This window comes from Capra hircus, chromosome 3 (assembly GCF_001704415.2).
Source record: "Capra hircus breed San Clemente chromosome 3, ASM170441v1, whole genome shotgun sequence".
Taxonomy (NCBI): domain Eukaryota; kingdom Metazoa; phylum Chordata; class Mammalia; order Artiodactyla; family Bovidae; genus Capra; species Capra hircus.
The window spans coordinates 20,854,341-20,874,606 of record NC_030810.1 but is presented as its reverse complement, the minus strand read 5'-3'; the positions used below and the strand labels follow the sequence as shown (position 1 = coordinate 20,874,606).

General features: G+C 53.1%; 2 protein-coding genes across 3 annotated transcripts; one reads left to right on the top strand and one right to left on the bottom strand.

Moving 5' to 3' along the window:
• POMGNT1 (protein O-linked mannose N-acetylglucosaminyltransferase 1 (beta 1,2-)) lies at positions 1,600-10,556 on the top strand. The gene is made up of 22 exons (XM_005678515.3): positions 1,600-1,712; positions 2,186-2,356; positions 2,964-3,078; positions 3,205-3,323; positions 3,903-3,968; positions 4,059-4,172; positions 4,902-5,019; positions 5,219-5,317; positions 5,456-5,583; positions 5,923-5,993; positions 6,222-6,297; positions 6,492-6,575; positions 6,665-6,706; positions 6,914-6,972; positions 7,322-7,394; positions 7,477-7,605; positions 7,688-7,813; positions 8,765-8,829; positions 9,014-9,058; positions 9,291-9,426; positions 9,665-9,774; positions 9,874-10,556. Exons 2-22 carry the CDS (start codon positions 2,237-2,239, stop codon positions 9,959-9,961), a joined length of 1,983 nt encoding a protein of 660 aa, XP_005678572.2. The 5' UTR covers positions 1,600-1,712; positions 2,186-2,236; the 3' UTR covers positions 9,962-10,556.
• Positions 12,866-17,638, bottom strand: TSPAN1 (tetraspanin 1). Of its 2 annotated transcripts, none has more exons than XM_005678519.3 (8): positions 17,514-17,638; positions 16,994-17,058; positions 14,435-14,641; positions 14,151-14,225; positions 13,951-14,049; positions 13,717-13,872; positions 13,531-13,614; positions 12,866-13,343 (listed from the first exon to the last, which is right to left on the bottom strand). In XM_005678519.3, the coding sequence occupies exons 2-8, from the start codon at positions 17,048-17,050 to the stop codon at positions 13,296-13,298; spliced, it is 726 nt and encodes a 241-aa protein (XP_005678576.1). In that variant the 5' UTR covers positions 17,051-17,058; positions 17,514-17,638; the 3' UTR covers positions 12,866-13,295. The 2 variants fall into 2 exon arrangements, with proteins under 2 accessions (XP_005678576.1, XP_013818344.1); XM_013962890.2 differs by lacking the exon at positions 17,514-17,638 and adding an exon at positions 17,463-17,486 and having other exon boundaries at positions 12,874-13,343.

Below are 20,266 nucleotides of genomic sequence, written 5' to 3'. Positions count from 1 at the left end.
GTTGAGGAGAGAGAGTTTTTGCAGGAGTCATGTTGAACTGGAGGAGCCTATGAAAATGTTCACACAGTAGTTGAACACGGGTCTGCCTGGAGCTCAGGAGAAGGTCTGCAGGAATGAGTTTAGAAATCTTGATGGTCAGAGAGCTCATGAGAGTGGATGAGATCATCTATGAAGAGTGAGTTTGAGGAGAGAAGAGGGTAAAGGGGGAACCCCAAGGGACACCTTTTTAAAATATGTTGGGATTTATTCTGTTCTAACACATACTTGGGCTTCCCTGGTAGCTCAGATGGTAAAGCATCTGCCTACAATGCGGGAGACCTGGGTTCGATCCGTGGGTTGAGAAGATCCCCTGGAGAAGGAAATGGCAACCCACTCCAGGACTCTTGCCTGGAAAATCCCATGGACTGAGGAGCCTGGTAGGCTACAGTCCATGGGGTCGCCAAGAATCGGACACGACTGAGCAACTTCACTTCACTTCACTTTAACACATACTTACTTATTAGAAGTCACTGATTGCCTCAACTACTAAGACAAGCCCTGTTAACATTTTGGGTATACCATCTCACCATTTTAAGAAGCAGATGGAATATGGAGAGCTAAAAAAAAAAAAAATCTATCTTCTGGCTTCCTCTGTGTCCTTATAATCCACAGTCCACAGGGCAGTAAAACTTTCTCCTGAATTGGATCATATTTCTCCCTGCCTAAAACTGTGCCATGGCCATCCACTCACTTCAAATAAGCATCACCATCCCCTAGAAACTTTTTAGAAATGCAGTATTTTGCTTTGCCCTCCAGACTCCTAAATCAAAAACTCTAAGAATAGGGCACAGCAATGTTTTAATAACCCCTCCAAGTGATTCTAATGCAAGCTGAAGTTTGAGAACCACTGTGTTAAGCTAAATGCTTCACACCTGCTGAACTTTATTAAGCGTTATTATTATCAGTATAGTGAGGGGTTAAGAGGAATCTGGAACCAGACTGCCTGGGTTTGAATTCTAGCTCTACCAACTTCGTAATATTGCGCTTCATTTTCTTTGTCTCTATGATTGGGATAGTAATAGTTCCTACCTCTTGGAGTTGTTGTGGAATTAGATGAGTTAATATAGTGCGGTGCTTACTTAGAACGGTGACTGCCATGCAGTAAGCATCATGTAACGGCATCCTCATTTCACAGAGAAGGGAACCTATGCTGAGACGTGAAATGACCTGCCCAAGGTCTAGGAGAGTGGTATAACCAGGTTTTAATTCCCCGTAGTCTTCAATGGCCTCGCATACACTAGACCTAGGTGCAGCCTCGCCCAAGCAAAGGGAGGTGGGTGTCTATGTTCCAGGCCTGTCGCCCTTCTGACCCTGGCGCGCATCGCGGTCTAGTCCAAGGCTCTAGGACTCCGACCCGAATCGGGTTTGCCATCGCGCGGTACTGGGGGCCGGGAAGTGGCTCTCCCCCAGCCGCCCAACCCGGCCAGCCGGCTGCAAAGCAGCTGACGGACCCAGCACTAGCAGGACTCGCGGGCAGCAGACACTGGCCGCCGCCCTAAGCGCCGCCCGCCGCCCTCTCACCCCGCGGCGGCTGCGGCGGCGGAAGCGGAGAGGCGGGCCGGCCGGGCCGGGGCGGGGCCGCGAGCGGCATGGAGGAGGCGGAGGCCGCGGTGCTCCGGGCCGAGCTGTGCGGGCCCGAGTGGGGCTCGAACGGGGCCCGCGCTCCTTGAGATGTGAGTGTCTCTGGACGGGGGTCCAGGAGGGGTGGCGTGGCCCGGGCGGATCCTCCGACTGCTCGGGCGGCCCCGAGCCCCGGGAGGAAGAAAGCAAGGCCAGATCGGAGGGAGCGAGGGCCGAAGCGGATAGAGAATGGTGATGTTGGGGGTTCGCTGCCCTTTGCTCACGCGATCACTAGGAAGGTCTGGGGCTTCGTTCTTAGGGATTGATGAGCCTGAGAGCCGATGATTTGGCCTCCACCCCTGGGACCGTGAGCTGTCCTGTCAGTTTCCCCAGCCCCAGCGGAGTTTCCAGATGTTCCGACCCCTTTGAAGGTTTCCCTTCCAGAGTAGTTGAGCTACTTTCCCTGGGTCACAGAGCATGGATGCCCTCAGGGAATAATTACTGGGAGGTCCTCCCTCATCTCCCTGAGAAAACATCAGACTCTGGGAAGAACACCTTACCCCATGTGACCCTCTGGTCTCCTCAGATTGCTGCAGGCATGGGTTGGCCAGGACAGTGGTGACCCCCCCAATACGACATGGACGACTGGAAGCCCAGCCCCCTCATCAAGCCCTTTGGGGCGCGAAAAAAGCGGAGCTGGTATCTTACCTGGAAGTATAAACTGACCAACCAGCGGGCCCTGCGGAGGTTCTGTCAGGTATAGAGCTGTCCCCAAACTCCCAGGGGCTCCCTCTCAGCTTTGCCCCCAGCCTAGACCATGGGAACGGGACCTACCTTGGCTGGCCCCACCACAGAAAGAGGGAGCACCTTCCTAGAGGGGAAACCTCTTTGTCTCCCATCCCTTCCAGGTAGTGGTTTGGGCCCAGAGTTCTGGAATCAGAACCCAGGTACAACCTCCTAGGCTTCTGACAAAGCTGAAGTTGGATCAGGAAGGCTTTGCCCAGGGCACACACCTGTCAGACAGGCAGGGCTAGCACCCAGGTCTTCCAATTCCCCGTGTGGTTCTCTGGGACTGGCTCCATCTCTAGGAACTAATTGTGGAGGGGACCAAGAAACTCAAGGCCTCCAATGGAAGAATACAGGAGTTCTGGGTAGGGAACGCCCTGATGGAAGGGGGGCTCTCTGAAGGAGGTGGTCATGAAACTGGACCCTGATCTGGGGGAGTAGAACTGGTCTTACAGAGAGAGGACAGGCAAACCCAGGTTCTCCCCGTGTCATCGCTTCAGCCAGAGCCCTCATTTCAGGAAGACCCTCAGTGATCTGGAGGGGGTGCCCCTGTTTATCATCCCCACCCCTCCCCTCAGACAGGAGCTGTGCTTTTCCTACTGGTGACCGTCATTGTCAACATCAAGTTGATCCTGGACACACGACGAGCTATCAGCGAGGCCAGTGAAGACCTGGAGCCAGAACAAGACTATGGTAGGGCCAGACTGAGGCTGGGGTTGGTGGTGGAGGGAGGTCCCCTGGGATCCTAAAGCTGAAAGGGTAGGCAGATCCCAGATTTTGCTGAAGGGACCATCTCCAAGACCTGTCACACCCCTCCAGATGAGGCCCTGGGCCGACTGGAGCCTCCACGGCGCAGAGGCAGTGGTCCCCGACGTGTCCTGGATGTGGAGGTATACTCAAGCCGCAGCAAAGTGTATGTGGCAGTGGACGGCACCACGGTGAGTGGGCTGATGCCTAGTGTAAAGTATGTGAAATATATCATATGTAGCGGGTATTATCAAAAGTGATAATATTAGTAGGCAGTTACTTTATTGATTTATTTATTTGTAACTACTTCCTGCTCCCTTCTTTGATCTTGGCCTTGGCCTGGACACTGGAAATCCAGAGGTAACCAGACCTGGCCTCTACTTTGAGGGGTTCAGTCAGATAAACTGTGATAGCTCCAGCATGAGGCAGATAGTCAAGGGCTCTAAACGTCATGACAGACCTGGCCTCTACTTTGAGGGGTTCAGTCAGATAAACTGTGATAGCTCCAGCATGAGGCAGATAGTCAAGGGCTCTAAACGTCATGACAGCGGGGGCAGATTGTAGAAAGATGGGATCTCCTTTCATGCAAGAACTATGGAGACTTCCTGAAGACGTGCCCTTCAAGCTGGGTCTGAAGAGAACTATGTGACCAGAGGCAGAGGAAGGAGGGGAGGTTTTGTTTCATGCAGCTGTTTCTGTAAGTGCCCGTAAGACAGAGAGACCTCAAATGCCAGAATGAAGAGTTTGTCCTTGTCTCCACTACTCTGCAGGTGCTGGAGGATGAGGCCCAGGAGCAGGGCCGGGGCATCCATGTCATCGTCCTCAACCAGGCCACGGTGAGGTTCTAAGGGTAGGGAACCTAGAGGGCCGTAGCTAAACCCTCCTTGCTGGTGACACTAACTCACAAGAGCTGTGTCTCCTACCAGGGCCATGTGATGGCAAAGCGAGTGTTTGACACCTATTCACCTCATGAGGATGAGGCCATGGTGCTGTTCCTCAACATGGTGGCACCCGGCCGAGTACTCATCTGCACTGTCAAGGTCAGTGACTCGGCCTTGGCCGCATTCCCAATGCCCCTAATTCAACTCTGCTTGTGGCCCTGGGTTCGTGCCCCTAATATGGCAGAGTGGCAAAAGCCTCTGGAGGAAGGTGACCAGGTTCCAATCCCAGCCTTGTCAGTGGGGAACACGACAGAGTCCCTACCCTTCTGGAGTATACCCACAGGGCAAGATCAACAGGAAGCCACCAGATAAATCTATAATGTCAGGAAATGATAACTTATATGGAGAAGAAAATAAAGCAAGGGAGACAGGGTGAAAGGGAAGGCCTCTGTAAGGAAATGACCTGTGCACAGAAAGCTGGAAGAAGTAAGAAGTGAGCCCTATGAATGTCTGGAGAAAGAGCATTCTAGATGGAAAGGCAAGCACAAAGACCCCTAATTGGAAAGGTGCTTGGCATGCTTGCGGAACAAGGCTGCCAGTGGAGCTGGAGCAGGATGGGGGAGGGGAGGAGAAGGGTAGAAGGGGGAGGGCAGGGAGGTGGCAGGGGACAGAGGTGGGTACTGTGTGGGACCATGGTAACGACTGATTAGCCTGGTGACCTTGGGTGAGTTTCAGAATCTAAGCCTTCAGTTTTCTGGGATGTGATAATTCAATGAGCTGATTTAAGTAAAAGATTTGACATGGTGCTTGACCTGCAGTTAGTATTCCTGGAGGCCAGGTCTTCCGGAGCTGTGCCAGTGAGGTTGATCACCTTCTCTGGTCCCCTAGGACGAGGGCTCCTTCCACCTCAAGGACACCGCCAAGGCTCTGCTGAGGAGCCTAGGCAGCCAGGCTGGCCCTGCCCTGGGCTGGAGGGACACCTGGGCCTTCGTGGGACGAAAAGGAGGTGCCGGCAGCATAGGCATCCACCCTGTAGTATTCAGGGTCTGGGAGGAGCAAAACTCCGGGAGATGGGGTGGGATAGGGGTCCAATCAGAGCTGGTGGTGGTGGGCTGGATGAAGCTGGGCCAGGAGACAGGAAGAAGATCCAGCACTAGAGCCTGGATCTAGGGCCCCCATTGCCCCTCATTTCTGCCCCCTGCCAGGTCCTGTGCTCGGGGAGAAACATTCTAAGTCACCTGCCCTCTCCTCCTGGGGAGATCCAGTTCTGCTGAAGACAGATGTGCCGCTGAGCTCAGCTGAAGGTGGGGTCAGTGGGGGCTGGGCTCCAGGGCAGTGCCTGGGCTGGGGGTGGGCATTTGGGTTCTCTTTACAGGGTGTTCTCCAGACCGCACTGGCCTCATTCTCCCATCCTGTTGACCTCATCTTTCCCTCCACCTCAGAGGCAGAGTGCCACTGGGCAGACACAGAGCTGAACCGTCGCCGCCGCCGCTTCTGCAGCAAAGTTGAGGGCTACGGGAGCGTGTGTAGCTGCAAGGACCCCACACCCATCGAGTTCAGCCCAGACCCAGTGAGTGGGGCTTTAGGCAGTGAGGCCCGGACTCTTCCCCAGCTAGGCAAGAGGCCCAAGGAAAGGTCCAGGTTGGGCTTTTCCTGCCCCAGCCTGGGAGGGAACCAGGAGCTGATTTATACTGGGCTCTGAAAGATGGGGGATCCTGGTTGGGGGGAAGGAGCAGACCGTGTGAGCAAAGGCCTAGAGATGGAGTTGAGCTGAGTGTGTGGAGGGGCCAAGACAGGGAAGCCCTCTGCCTTTTCCCTTGAGTCCCCCTCTCCCTCAAGACTCTTCCCCAGGTGGGGAATCCCAGTCTGAAGGGAAAACAAGGCAAGAGCTGAACACTTTCTCCCTCAGCTCCCAGACAACAAGGTCCTCAATGTGCCTGTGGCTGTCATTGCAGGGAACCGGCCCAATTACCTGTACAGGTGAGCCCGGGAGTGGGCTGTATCTAGCACCGAACAGGAGGTTGCTAGTGGTGGGAACCCTAGGCTCATGTATCTGCAGGAAAAATGCTTGAGGTGGGTGGAAAGGCAACAGATTCTGGGTCCATTCACCTATGTGGGTGAACATGGGGAGTTGGGGCCCATCTGTAAGTATAGAGGAGTCCTGATTTGGGGGGACAAAGAGGTCTAATCCATCCCTGGGCTCCCCAGGATGCTGCGCTCTCTACTCTCAGCCCAGGGGGTGTCTCCCCAGATGATAACAGTTTTCATCGATGGCTACTATGAGGTGAGTGGGGCTTGGGGGCTTTGGGCAGAGCAGAGTGCAGGGTTGCAGGTACTGAGTAGCAGTGATCACAGAGGCCTGGCAGTGGAGACAGCCCAGGCAAGGGCTGTGAAACATGCAGGGCTTGATGAGACAGACCTGCAGAGGTGGGCTGGGGCTGGAGTTGAGGTGGCTCACATGATGGCCGTGCCCCTTAGGAGCCGATGGATGTGGTGGCGCTGTTTGGTCTGAGGGGCATCCAGCACACTCCCATCAGCATCAAGAACGCCCGTGTGTCTCAGGTACCACCTGGGCAAGGATGGAAGGGGTGGACATCTGGCCCCACTGTCCACCCCAAAGCTCATGTGCCCTATTCCTACTCCCCACCCAGCACTACAAGGCCAGCCTCACTGCCACTTTCAACCTGTTTCCGGTGAGTAGTAAGGACAAAACTCTTGGACCTAGAGGGGGAAAGTGAGCATAAGTCTGGTCTTACCATATAGCAAGCTCTTCCTCTCTCCGGGCCTCATCCTCCTGATATGAAAAACGGGGGCACTGTGGCCTGAGAAGGGGATGGAGGTGGGAGAGACATGGGATGAGAAAGCCCCCTAGGGCTCATGTTGTTCTCCACCCGCTTTAGGAAGCCAAGTTTGCTGTGGTTCTGGAAGAGGACCTGGACATTGCTGTGGATTTTTTCAGGTGAGAGGAGTGCTCCTCCATGCAGCTCCAAGCTGCATGGGGCCTCTTTATTTGACTGGGTCTCCAGGGAAGAAGCGCCCGATGCCCCCTCCAGTGGGGGCTCTTAGAAAGCTTTCTGGAGGAAGCAGTCTCCAAAGTGGGGGGGAATGCCTGAGCAAAGGTAGGCTGGCCGGTGTTGGGGCAGGAGGAGAGAGCAGAAAGGATAAATGGAAACGGAAGGGATGAATGGGGTTTGAGGGGAAGGTGGAAGGAGGCATGACTCCTAAGTTCCATCTTCAGCTCTTCCAGCATCACTGTGTGACTGGGTTTGTCCTTGCCCCTCTCTGAACCCCCGGACCCTGCCTCTCAGTTTCCTGAGCCAATCCATCCACCTGCTGGAGGAGGACGACAGCTTGTACTGTATCTCTGCCTGGAATGACCAGGTAGGCTCAGCAGCCAGGGGTCAGCTGAGGGATGGGTAGATGCCCCAAGCTAACCCCTTCTCTCGTGGCTGCCTGTCCACAGGGCTATGAGCACACAGCGGAGGACCCAGCACTGCTGTACCGTGTGGAGACCATGCCTGGGCTGGGCTGGGTGCTCAGGAAGTCCTTGTACAAGGAAGAACTTGAGCCCAAGTGGCCCACACCAGAGAAGGTGCCCTGGCAGGGGAGGGTGGGTAGGCTTGGAACCCCCTGCCAGCTCGCCCTCTTAACCCCCGTGTCTCCCACGCCGCCAGCTCTGGGACTGGGACATGTGGATGCGGATGCCAGAGCAGCGCCGAGGCCGAGAGTGCGTCATCCCCGACGTGTCCCGATCCTACCACTTCGGCATCGTTGGCCTCAACATGAATGGCTACTTCCATGTGAGTGGGAGGCAGGGGTGCTGGGGTGGGAGGTACACTGTGGTAGATGGGGCAAGAACATGGGCTCAGCTCTGCCACTCACTAGCCAGGTAGCCTTGGGAAATTGTTAGTAACTGCCTTGTGCATTAGTTTCTTTATTTGAGAAAGGAGGCTAAAAATACCACCTACCTCATAGGGATGTGAGGCTTAAAGAAGATAGTATGTGTAATATGCTTTGGACTGTAAACATTATATAAGGGTCAGCTGGTATTATTTTTATTATTGCTATTCTTAGCACTAGACTGTGCGTGTGGGGAGGGGATTTCTGCTGCCATGCACTCATCCAGCCCTGCAAATTGTGCTCTCTTCTATCCTTATAAATGTTGAGGCTGAAGCCTCAGCCTGAAGTGAACAGGGAGGGCCCCAGTCCCCACCACTTCATGGCTGTGTCCAAAAGGCCACTCCCCAGTTATAGCCAGGGAGACCTTGAGAAAACCTAGTGTGAAGGAATGGACAGCTTCCACTTTGGAACCTCCTAGAAGCCAGGAGGGCCTTCAGAGGCTGGTTACTATAAGACCCCCACTCATCTCTGAGAGGAACAGGGAGTGACCTCATTTCCCTCACCCTCAGCTCCTTAGTCATCAAGTTCCCTCCCTCCCAGTCCAACCTGTCGCTTTGCGGGCCTCGTTCCCAGCTTCTGTGGCCCTACAACAGCAGGTCCGGGGAGAACCGCTGGAGACAAGGACTAGCTCAGGGGCCAGCAGCATGAGATGCCAGTGTGAACTCTGCAGTGGTGGAGCCAGATTAAAGCTAGTAGCATACTGCCAAGAGGATGGGGAAGACGAGGAAATTAGAGAGGCTTTTATAGGTCTAGGACTTCATCTGTGGGTCTTGTGGATATGTGGTGGGTCTGCAGGCAGGTGTAGGCCAGCCAGGGTAAGGCCCTGCTTTTTACCTTCACATCCATTCCAGGAGGCCTACTTCAAGAAGCACAAGTTCAACACGGTTCCCGGTGTCCAGCTCAGGAACGTGGACAGGTAGAGGCTGCGGACAGCACAGGGGAGGCCTAGGAGTCTCGATAACCAGTACTTGACAGGCCCTTTCCCTGGGGCTTGTGTATTTACCCCAGCCCTGTTGCCCCGACCCCCACATGGTCCCTTGAGGGGCTACCCCTCCCCTGGACTGATGCCCCGCCCCGACTCGGTTCTTCCTCTCCTTCAGTCTGAAGAAGGACGCTTATGAAGTGGAAGTTCACAGGCTGCTCAGGTACGGCTGAGGGCAGTGAGGGATGTGTCAGGGAGTGAGGAGGTGTCACATACTGGGAGTCTTGGCCCCAGAGTTTGTGGAGTCCAATGCAAAATGAAAACCAGGGTCCCTTGTTCAAAAATTCTTAAGAAGTTCAAGATAGCCGCAGTAGAGCATTAAAAGCACAGGGCCTGTGTGACACAGTCACGAGGTGGGCCTTGTCTTGGCCTTTCTCCCCCGCCCCCTGCTGCAGCGAAGCGGAGGTTCTGGACCACAGCAAGAACCCTTGTGAAGACTCTTTCCTGCCAGACACAGAGGGCCACACCTACGTGGCCTTTATCCGGATGGAGAAGGACGATGACTTCACCACCTGGACTCAGCTTGCCAAGGTGCTCCAACACCACACCTGCCCCAGGAATACCCCTCCCCAAGATACAGGGAGCCTTTCTGGACTCTTTAGAACCTTCTCTTCATACTCTCAGAGCCTCTCTTCTAACCTCCTTCACAAATCCATAGTCTTGAAGATGCTGTCTTGCAAATTGAGAAGGCTGCTGAGGGGGGTGGTGCTGGGCCCTCGCCACAGCTCTCTGACCTATGCCTTTGCCGGCCCCCCTCCCCCTCCCCCAGTGCCTCCGAATCTGGGACCTGGATGTGCGTGGCAACCACCGGGGCCTGTGGAGACTGTTTCGGAAGAAGAACCACTTCCTGGTGGTGGGGGTCCCAGCCTCCCCGTACTCGTGAGTGACCCTATCCTGTCCTGGGAAATGGAAGGCTCATGGGATTAGGGGATGTAGCTAATGACCGCTTCCCTGTCCATATTCCTATTCTCTTCTCAGGATGAAGAAGCCACCATCAATCACCCCAATTTTCTTGGAGTCACCCCCAAAGGAGGAGGGAGGCCCAGGAGCTGCAGAACAGACATGAGACCTCCTCCAGGAACCTGTAGGGCTGGGTACTGTGTACCCCCAGGCAGGCTAGCCCTTTACCCAATCCTGTAGGATTTTGTAGACACTGGCAGGGGCTGGGTCTGGTTTGTTTTTAACATGAGACTTAATTACTAACTCCCAGGGGAGGGTTCCTCTGCTCCAACACCCCTGTTCCTGAGTTGGAGGTCTATTTATTTACTTCCTTGTCGGGAAAGGGCAGGAGAGTACCTGGGAATCACCGGGATCCCTGGGCAGCCCATCCTGCCCTTTGCATACTCCCTCCTCCCAGGCCTGACTCAGAACCTAACATATTTATTGACTGTCCTGAGGGCCTTGGAAACAGCTGAAGCCTGGAGGGCCTTGATTCCTTTTTTTTTTTTTGGACTGGGGTGCTGCCCTGAGGGTGGGGCAGGCTCTTACTCAGGAAACTGCTGTGCCCAACCCATGGACAGGCCCACCTAGGGCCCACCTGCTGATGCAGACTCACTCAGAGACCCTCAGACACTGAACCAGGCCTCTTCTCAGCCTCCTCTTTGTCCAGATTTCCAAAGCTGGATAAGGTGGTCATTGATTAAAAAAGGAGAAAAGCTCTGGGGATGTGTCTTGTGACTGTGTGTGTATGAGAGAGAGACACACACACACACGGATGGGTGGGAGAGAGAATGGTCGTGATAGATGGTGAGTTTTCTTTACTATCTTCCACAGGTTTATTTTCCACTTGGGCTTCCCTGTGGCTCAGTTGGTAAAGAGTCCACCTGCAAAGTGGGAGACCTGGGTTCGATCCCTCAGTTGGGAAGAACCCCTGGAGAAGGGAAAGGCTACCTACTCCAGTATTCTGGCCTGGAGAATTCCAGGGACTGTATAGTCCATGGGGTCACAAAGAGTCAGACACATCTGAGTGACCTTGACTAGTGCCATTTGGCCACCAGGGGATGCCCGAGTCTCAAACTCCAAGATTTTTACCTAAGGTCCACCCTAGAACAACTGAGCCTGACCTTTAGCCCCTACTTGGGCCTGAGTTCAGAGCAGCACCCCCACACCCCGTTCCCACTGTTCAATTAACCATGGTACTATTCCTGCCTAGTTCGTCTGGGCCAGAGCACCTGTCCCCAGAAATGGAGCAAGAGAGAGCAAAATGGAATAGGTGGGGATGAGGAGGTGATGGAGAGCGGGTGAGGATAGTGGTGCATGTGGGAAGGAAGTGGGCAAGACAGAGCTGAATGTCCCTCATGCAGGAAGTGAGGAGTGCACTGCGGATGGAGACACAAGAACAAGGATGCCTGTGGCCCTGAGGGAAGCTTGTATACAGATTCCGTATCTGAGCGTTTTTCTGGGGAAAAGCTATCATTTTCATCAGATTCTTACCCAGCCAGTGATCCAGAGATTAGGAAGATCTAAATCATGCAAGCCTGCCAGAAGATGGAAGAGATTATCCAGAGGAATAGTTGATACAGCCCAAGGCATGGCAACTGGGGAATCTGTGAAGGACTTACGTTCATGAAAGTGAGTACAGGACAGTTTGAGAAGGGGTCTGCCTGCAGAGCCCTTGTAAAGTGAGCCGGATGAGCTCCTTATATGGAGCCTTTGGCCAAGGAGGCAGGAACTGGCAGGAACTCCGCCCTGTCACCAGCTCTCTGCCCCTGCCTCTCCCACTGGTGCCTGGAACCCCGCTCAGTGATGGCAGGGACAGTATGTGGCTCCGACATTTCTCGCCACCGTGACGCCTTCAGTGTTTGCCGGAGGTAAAGATAGTGTTCAAGGTGCCACAAAAGCCAGGTTGAGGAGCAATTAACCTGTAATGAGGTGGAGGAGGCCCGCCCAGGGCAAACAAATCCCTTGCAGCCTTCATGTATGCACCTGGGGGTGGGGTAGTATGAGGCATAGAGAGGTGGGATGGGCACTGAGTGCTCCACCCGCCCATTCCCCAGGAGATTCCTGATCTGGGCCTTGAAGACTAGCTCTCGGACTGTGTTCCACTGGCAAGGTTGCAGTTCTTTTTTGGACTCAGGACAAGTGATAGTTCTGGGTTGCCCTAGTAAAGCCTGGGAAGAAGGATCCAAGGGTCAAAGGGAGGCAAGGAGGACTGGTTTGCCAGGCTGGGCTAGGCTTGGAGGTAGACACCATACCCTCTGGCCATGGCCTCCCACCTTAGTGCTCTCTCTTCTGCAGCAGTGATCAGGTGGTTTTCTGGGATGTTGTGATTTAAAAGTAAATCATGCCGCCATGTCAGCCAGGACCCCACCTGGCTCTGGAGTCAGATGGGATGGACCGAAATCCAGGCCCAGCTTTTCATAGGAGGTTGTGGACCTGGAAGAAGTCACTTGGCTTCTCTAGGCCCAGTTTCTGGAATATGGGGTAGTTAAGACTAAATAAGAGATCAGATCTATAGAGCACTGGGTGATCAAGACAGTAAATGAAATTCTCTCTGATGTCCCCAAAGCAGGGACAGGTGCGGGGCTCTGCCTGCCTGGGAAGGGTAGGCAGCTTGGGTGCCCTGGTGGGGGCTTCTGGAGAGCTTCCCAGAACTTAAGGAATGACCCTCTTCCATTGCCCTGGCAGTATTTTTAGTCTCCCTGCCCCCTATTTGGGCACAAGCTTGTTATTTTCATAGTTTTCCAGTCCAGTGCCCCTACCCAGGAAGGGGTAGTTTCAGACCAAAGTCCTCCCACATTATAGGGCTACAGACTGGCCCAGCCCCCGCCACCTCGCTCAGTGACCTCTTGCGCATTCTTGTTAAGCTCCCTTCCAGGTCTGCAATCCAAATGAAGGTGAGAAATAGCCAACCACCTCAATGCCACTTCCCTTCTGCTGCCTTTCCAGGAACCTCCGAGTCAACAACCCCACAGGAGTTTGAGGCCAGTGTAGACAAGTTTGAGGTCCCTCTCCCCAAAGATACACACAGTCCAGATAAACATTTTAATGGGTTTATGAATTCTGAAATGCCTTCTACACATCTGCTCAGTAACTGCTGATTTTGTATATGCTCATGCTATGGGTTGCTTTTCTCTAATTCCCCCTGTGGTGTACTGGGATCCCCAAGAGCACCCCCCCACTTTGCTCTGAGGGGGTATCAAGTGTTTAACGGACAGACTGGAGGAATAGGTAAGAGGACTGGCTACCTTAGGGGCTCTGGAATAAGAGGACCCCAAACCCGCCAATAGAAGGAAATGTCAGGCTCCAGATGAAGGGGGTGGTGTCCATTTGGCCCCGAGTCCAGAGGAATAAAGTCAGGTCAACTCCAGCCCAAGAGACACTGTTAGATCCTGTCCCCACCCTGATCATTGCCTCTTCACAGTTCTCATACGACAGCAGAGGTGGAAGGAGAAGCCGACTTATTCCAGATTGCAGTACAGATACATGGACACAATCATGGCAGCCAGCTGGTGGGAAAGGGACAGGGAGAGATGAAGAGACATATCAGGGTCCTTAAACTTTAGTCCCCTGCCCCCCGAGACACCGATCGTGAAGCTTTGTTAGAAGTTTGTCTCTTCCAGAGAGGCCTCAGAGGTGGGTCAAGCAGCCCTGAGCCAGGGTGGGGGATATCCTGCCCCAAGCTCCTCTCCTTACCTCCAAGCCCCCAATTCCAGCTGCCACACCACCCACAGTGACTGCGTTGGTTCGGATGTCATACAGAAGCTGTTTGAAGCATCCCTTGGGGGAGGGGAGAGAGCATCTATAGTCAGCAGCTGCTCCCACTCTCATTCAGCACCCTGAGGCCGTTAAAGCATCCCAACCTCCTAGGCCAACCTTTACCTGTACGCTCATGTTATGGGCGTTGACACTGTTGCAGGGTTCCACGAATGAGTGATTAACACTGTTATAGCAACAGTATGGGGGAAAGGTACCGTTCATTCTTACATAGGGTGAGCCCTCAAAATCTGTGTAGTTGGTGAAGCCACAGCACTTGAGCTGGGAATGAAGAGAAGATGATCAGAGGGGCCCTTGCTTATTTCTCTCCACCCCCAAGTCTCCCCCAGCCCACCTTACCCCTTCCATGGTGGAGTTCCACACTTGAGTGAAGTCTTTTTGGGAACCGTACTCTTTTTTGATATTAGGCACCACCACCGCCGTCAGGAAGTTCTCAGCCTGGGTGGGGAAGGCCAGTGTTTACAGCCTGGTGTGGAGGGTGTGGCCCCCTCTCAGGACTTTGCCCAGGGGTACCCCCTTGCTCCATCCCTGTTCCTCACCAATGTAGTATACACTAAGGCGACCACAGCAGCTGCAACCTCAGCAATGAAGATGAGGAGGAGGATGAAGAAGAACTGAATGGAGAACAGGGATCTGAGTTTTAGGGAGAGAGAGCCTCTCATGCCTTCCTTACCCTAACCGTGCTCTCCCCTCCCCGCCCCCCACCCCGTTTGCCAAGACCCCCGGAATCCAGAGCAGGGTTTGGGAATCCTCAGGGCCTAGTGTTAAGGGTGAGGGGACCCTGGGCTTTGGTTATGGGCCTGTGGAGCTGGGTTTGACACACCGTCATGAGGGCACACTTGCTCTCAGTATGGGCGCCGTAGCAGCCCAGGAAACCAAGAGCGAAGAGCACAGCACCGGCTGCGATGAGGAAGTAGCCCACGTTGACGAATTGCATGGCACTGGATGACATCGGCCCGAAGATCTTCATGAAGGATGGTCCATCAACCGACACCCAGATGCCCACTGCCAACAGGGCTGCACCACACAGCTGGGGACAGAGAGGCAGACTTTGAAACAGTGCTGCCAGGCAGCTCCCTATCACACAGCTCAGTTAGGAAGATGCGAGATGAGAAACTTTCCCATTTATTGGGTATGGAGTCCAAAAACTCATTCTGTAGGGAGTTCTGACTCATCTTTAGAGCCAGAAAGATGGGATCTGGGACATCTGCAGTCAGCACCAGGCTGCACATCTAGGCAGATGTAAATGAGACCAGGGATTCCAGAAATAGCCACAGGGTGTAGGGGAGGAGCAGAGCTTTCCCTTACCGCTGCCAGGGTCCTGCCACATAGCTTGAAGTGCAAACAAGCAGGTGAACACCTGCCCCTGCACCCCCCACCGGCAGCCACCTCCCCCCATTTCGCTTCTGGGTTATAGGTGCCTGGAACACCTCGGTGCTCTGATAGGCAGAAAGAGGAGGGTGGTAGCGTTGAGCAGGTTCAACGGTCACTATAGCAACAGAGGCGTGGCTGAGGTTTACACCTGCTCCCAACCTTGGAGAGGGCAATGGTAAGAAGGGACACCCACCTTAAGGTCCTCCATTTGGGTCCCTTCCAGGACCAGCTCAGACCTCTCCTTGCCACACAAGTGGAAACTGAGGCACCAGAGATGGAGTACAGCCAGAGCTCTCAGAGGCCGCACCCCACCTCAGAGGTGATCCTGAGGCCGAGACTGGAAAGGAGGGCACTGCCCAGTTCCCACAGCTCTTAGAGCAAAGCCTCACTGACCCAGTGCTTCAGTGGATGAATCAGCCTGACACCACCCAGGTGTCCAGTCCCCACTTTCCGGCTATGGAAACTGAGGCTGGAACCAGGAGCAAAGTGGCAGGTTGTGGGTGGATCCCAGGCATGTTTGCCCAAGGACACAAAGCTGGGCTTCTAGCCTGCGGGGTCAGATTTCAAGGAGTCGGAGGCCTGCCCTGCCCAGTCTGGCAAGGCCTGGGCAACAGAGGCCAGAAACCAAACCGGATTTGCCTTTAACCCCCCTCGGGCCAGAGCCCCTGTGCTCCAGATCCCTGCAATCCTGCTGCCTTCAGATACAGGGATAAAGGCTAATTCCCTGAAAGGAGAAGAAGCCCAAGGCACAGGCCACACCAGCATCAGAGAGTGTCCTCACCCCCAGCCCAATTCCTCCAAATTCACCTGCACTTCATACCTCCATTTCCTCATGCTTTGCTCACTCTCACCCAGTCTCCTGAGGCTTCAAGGTCTCTGGTGACAACCTGTGCTCAGCCATGGGTGTATCCTCCTTGACTTTCTGACACCTTGCTTTCCTGCTTTGCTTCCTTATGCTCTTTCTCCATTTGCTTCCTGGTAGCCTTTTCTCTGTTTACCCCTTAGAAACTGAGTTTCCTGGAGTTCACTCACCCTGTGTGTGCGCACCCTGCCCATGGCTTCAGTGACCACCTATGGGCACACGACTTCCAAATATCCTGAGCTGCAAGTCCACTGGGTACATGGCTGCTGGTGAAGTACCCACCAGGTTTGCTCTCAACGGAGAGGAGATGCGGTCATTATCTCCAAGACCTCTGTCTCGCTTGCCCCTTCCTCCATCCTCAGCCACCATCCAAGGGCTTTGTCCTTTGTCCATGTTGTCCATTTCTCCCCAATTTTACCACCATCTCTAGATTCATGCCTCATTGCTCAGCTTCCTCAAACATGCCCTATACAGTCTGTCCCTGGTTTTCTGAACAATATCTGATTTCATTGCCTCTGGGCCTTTTTGCATGCTTTACCAACCCCCTCACTACGTGCAAATTCCTAGCCTCAGCTATTTCCTTCTAGAAGTCTTCTCTGACTAGGCAGGGTTCAAGCCCCTCCAATGCGCTCTGTGATCAGACCACACATATGGAAAACTGGCTGCCTATCTGGCCTGTTGGACCCAGGATCCCTGAGGGCACAGAGTTTTAGGCAGTGTTTGTTGAAAAAATACAACAAATTCCGCTTGCAGCTGAAACTCTACTCCCATATCTCTGGACCTTCTCGGCTTTTGGCTCCCCATCATACACAGGCCACTGAATTTCCTTCCATGCTAGGTGATCTTGGGCAAACCCCTGCCCCTCCCTGAGGCCCCAGCCTGTTAGCCTACTCTGCCCTGCTCTAAGCCTGAAACTTCCTGGAAGGAGAGGATGCCCCTAAACTTCTCCACCCCAGGTTGTGCGGCAGCTAGGCTGCTCCTGGAGCCAAGACTCAGCCTTCAGGGAGACTTCCACATCTCATCATCAGGAGAAACTTTCAGGAAGAGTGTGGACATAGCAATCTCTTATTCCCCAGTAGGGGCTCTACTCAGGCTAAGACCCACTCCTGTAGGGAACCCCAAAGAACCCATAAACCCCATACTTACAAAGATGAGCATGTTGAAGAGGATCATCATGACCTTAATGAAGCTGAAGCACCCCATGGTGGCTCCTGGGAGGCAGACATGTGGGAATTAGGATCTCGCTCCCTGCCCGCCTCCCCCAGCCTGGACTGACATACCAGACTCCAGCATCCTGGACTCACATATTTACCGAGCTTCTGCCTCTGGACTCTGATGTCTCTGGACTCTGACACCTCAGGATTTTCCCCAGTTCCCATCCTGATACCCCTAACTTTCTGTACTGCCCAGGACCTCTACTAACACCTGACACTTTGAAATTCTAACATCCCACATGTGTCCATCCCACACGCACCCCAAGCCTGATTCCCCCACTTCAGGGTCACTCCATGTCGTTACCTGGCTCCAGCTTACCCTGGACTTTCCACTCCCACCACCCCAGACCAATCCTAGACTCTTCCAGGACCCTCCCCATGGCCCTTCCAGCTCCCCAAACCTGTTTCCAGATTGCTCTCTCTTCGCAGGAGAGTCTATCCTATGCCATCACCTGGTCAGGGGTCCTGGTAGTAAGTTCTGTAAGAGGGATCCGCTGAGGCTCCAGAGAGGACCACAGCTCCAGGGGAACTGCCACTGAGTGGGCAGGCGGGAGACGGCGCTGGCTCTCCCGGCACTGTTCACCTGTGGGCGGGGCAGGAGCTTTAAAGGCTCCTTCTGCCCGCCCCCCGCCCCCGGCTGGCCTGCCCCTGCTGCCCCCTGCTGCTTGCCGCTTCCTCCCCGCAGCCCCGGCAGCCTCTGGCCTCCGCCTGGCAACGCCAAGCACAACAACGCCCCTCCTGATCTGAGTAAGACAGCTGTCTGGGGCTGAGGCGAGCAGCCCCCTAGAACCGTGTACCTTCCACAGCAAGGCACAGCTGCTTCCTAACCTGCACCTGCCGAGTCGGCCGGACACATCCTACATGCTCGCAGGTACACACGCCTGCCCAAGCTGTATACTCACACCCACACACGCAATGCACACTTGCATAGGCACACACACCTGTGAACTCCGTGTGGGCTGGCTCCTAGCGACAGTCCGCAGAGCAACATCTGAGATACATCCTGAAACTCTCTCTCTCTCTCTCACACACACACACACACACACACACACACACACCCCACACACTCAGGCAGGCATGCCCACACATGCTTTCAAGGAAGTGACCAGGCTTGGCATTTTCTTCCCCTCCTCTGAGTGGCAAACAAACGACTCTTCCTCTTTCTCCCTCCACGAAACTTCAACCCATCTTTTCTCTCTCTGCGTCTTTCCTCCCTCCCCACACTTTTTCTCTCCTCTGTCCTCTCAGCATTCTGTATACACCCCTTCCATTCCTACCAGCAGAGGGCACCATGGTCCCACAAAAGCGCTGCCCTCCCCTGAAAGCTCTGCAGCTCTGTTATCCCCATCTTCACGAGTCCTTTCCCGGCTGCTGATGTTGAGCTGCTGGGAAAGCTTTGGCTTTTAAGTCACTCAAGCCAAGTGCTCCAATCCTGGTTCTGTTGCTTATTAGCTGTGTGACCCTGGGGGCATTTCTTAGACTTGGGTTTGAGCCTCTATTTCCTGGTCTGTATAACAGGATAGTTACAGGGTTTTAAGATGAGATTAAAAATGAGATTTTTCTTCCCATTCTGGGACATAAGCGAATGACCACAGAGTGAAAAGTTCAGAACAAAGAGAGTCACAGCCAGAGGGGGTGTGGGGTGGAAGATTTTTAATTTGTTTTTATAATGGGAGGAGGCAGCTGAAGAGACAGGAAAGAGAGGAAGGCTGTTAACGTGAATATTTGTACAGATCATGTTTTCAATGTGTAACTTATATCGTAGGTTTTTTTTTCACCTTTCACAATAATCCTATAAGAGTCTGTTTTCATCTGCTTTTTCAGTAGGGGGAAAGAGAGATACAGAAAGTTAAGTGCACATTTCTGAATGAATGAATGAATGAATGAATGAATCCAGAATGTGCTGTGTGCTCAGTTGCTCAGTCGTGTCCAATTGTGACCCCACGGGTTGTAGCCCACCGGGCTCCTCTGTCCTTGGGATTCTCCAGGCAAGAATACTGGAGTGGGTTACCATTTCCTCCTCCAGGGGATCTTCCCAACCCAGGGATTGAACCCAGTGTCTCCTGCAATGACAGATGGATTCTTTACCGCTGAGCCACTTGGGAAGCCTTGACTGCAGAATAGCAGGAGTTAAATGTCTGGGCTTTGGACCTTGGCCATTCCAGATCTGAATCCTTGCCTGCCTCTAGTTGTGTGACTTCACTCAACTAAGCCTCGGTTTCCTTGTACAGTCGATTTTCATCATTCATGGATTTCACATCTGTGAATTTACCTGCTCGCAAAATGATCTGTAAGTCCAGAGCACACTCATGGCACTTTAGTGGTCATCCATGTCTGTATGTAGAGCAGCAAAAAAATTCAAGTTGTGTAACATGCTTGTTCTCTGATGAGGTTGAACAAGGGGATGCTCTGCTTTCTTGTTTCGGCTCTCATAATATAAACAAGTGTTCTTTTTGTGGCCTACTTATTGTCTGTCACTTTTTTGCACTTCTGTGCTTTTCGTTGGTGATTTTGCTATTAAATACCCTGCTCCAGCATAATACTGAAGTGCTCTCTAGTGTTCCTAAGTACAAGAAGACTGTCATGTGCCTTGTGAAGAAAATACTTGTGTTGGATAAACTTTATTCAGGTACATGTTATAGAGCTATTGGCTATGAGTTCAATGTTAATGACATCAATATATTTTAAATGAAGCACCTTTAATAGAAACACACATAAATTAGGTTATTGGTGAGTTGACAAGATATTGTGACCAGAGCTTGGTATGAATCTAATCCTGTATTTCTCCTGGAAGCATTGGCTAAATATTTGCTAATACCGTGATTGTGGTGATTTATTAGAACATAACTACCACAAATAATGAAATTAGAAGACGCTTGCTCCTTGGAAAAAAAATTATGACCAACCTAGACAGCATATTGAAAAGCAGAGACATTGCTTTGTCAACAAAGGTCTGTCTAGTCAAAGCTATGGCTTTTCCAGTAGTCATGTGTGGATGTGAGAGTTGGACTATAAAGAAAGCTGAGCACTGAAGAATTGATGCTTTTGAAGTGTGGTGTTGGAGAAGACTCTTGAGAGTCCCTTGGACTGCAAGGAGATCCAACCAGTCAATCCTAAAGGAAATCAGTCCTGAATATTCATTGGAAGGACTGATGCTAAAGCTGAAACTCCAATAATTTGGCCACCTGATGCAAAGAACTGACTC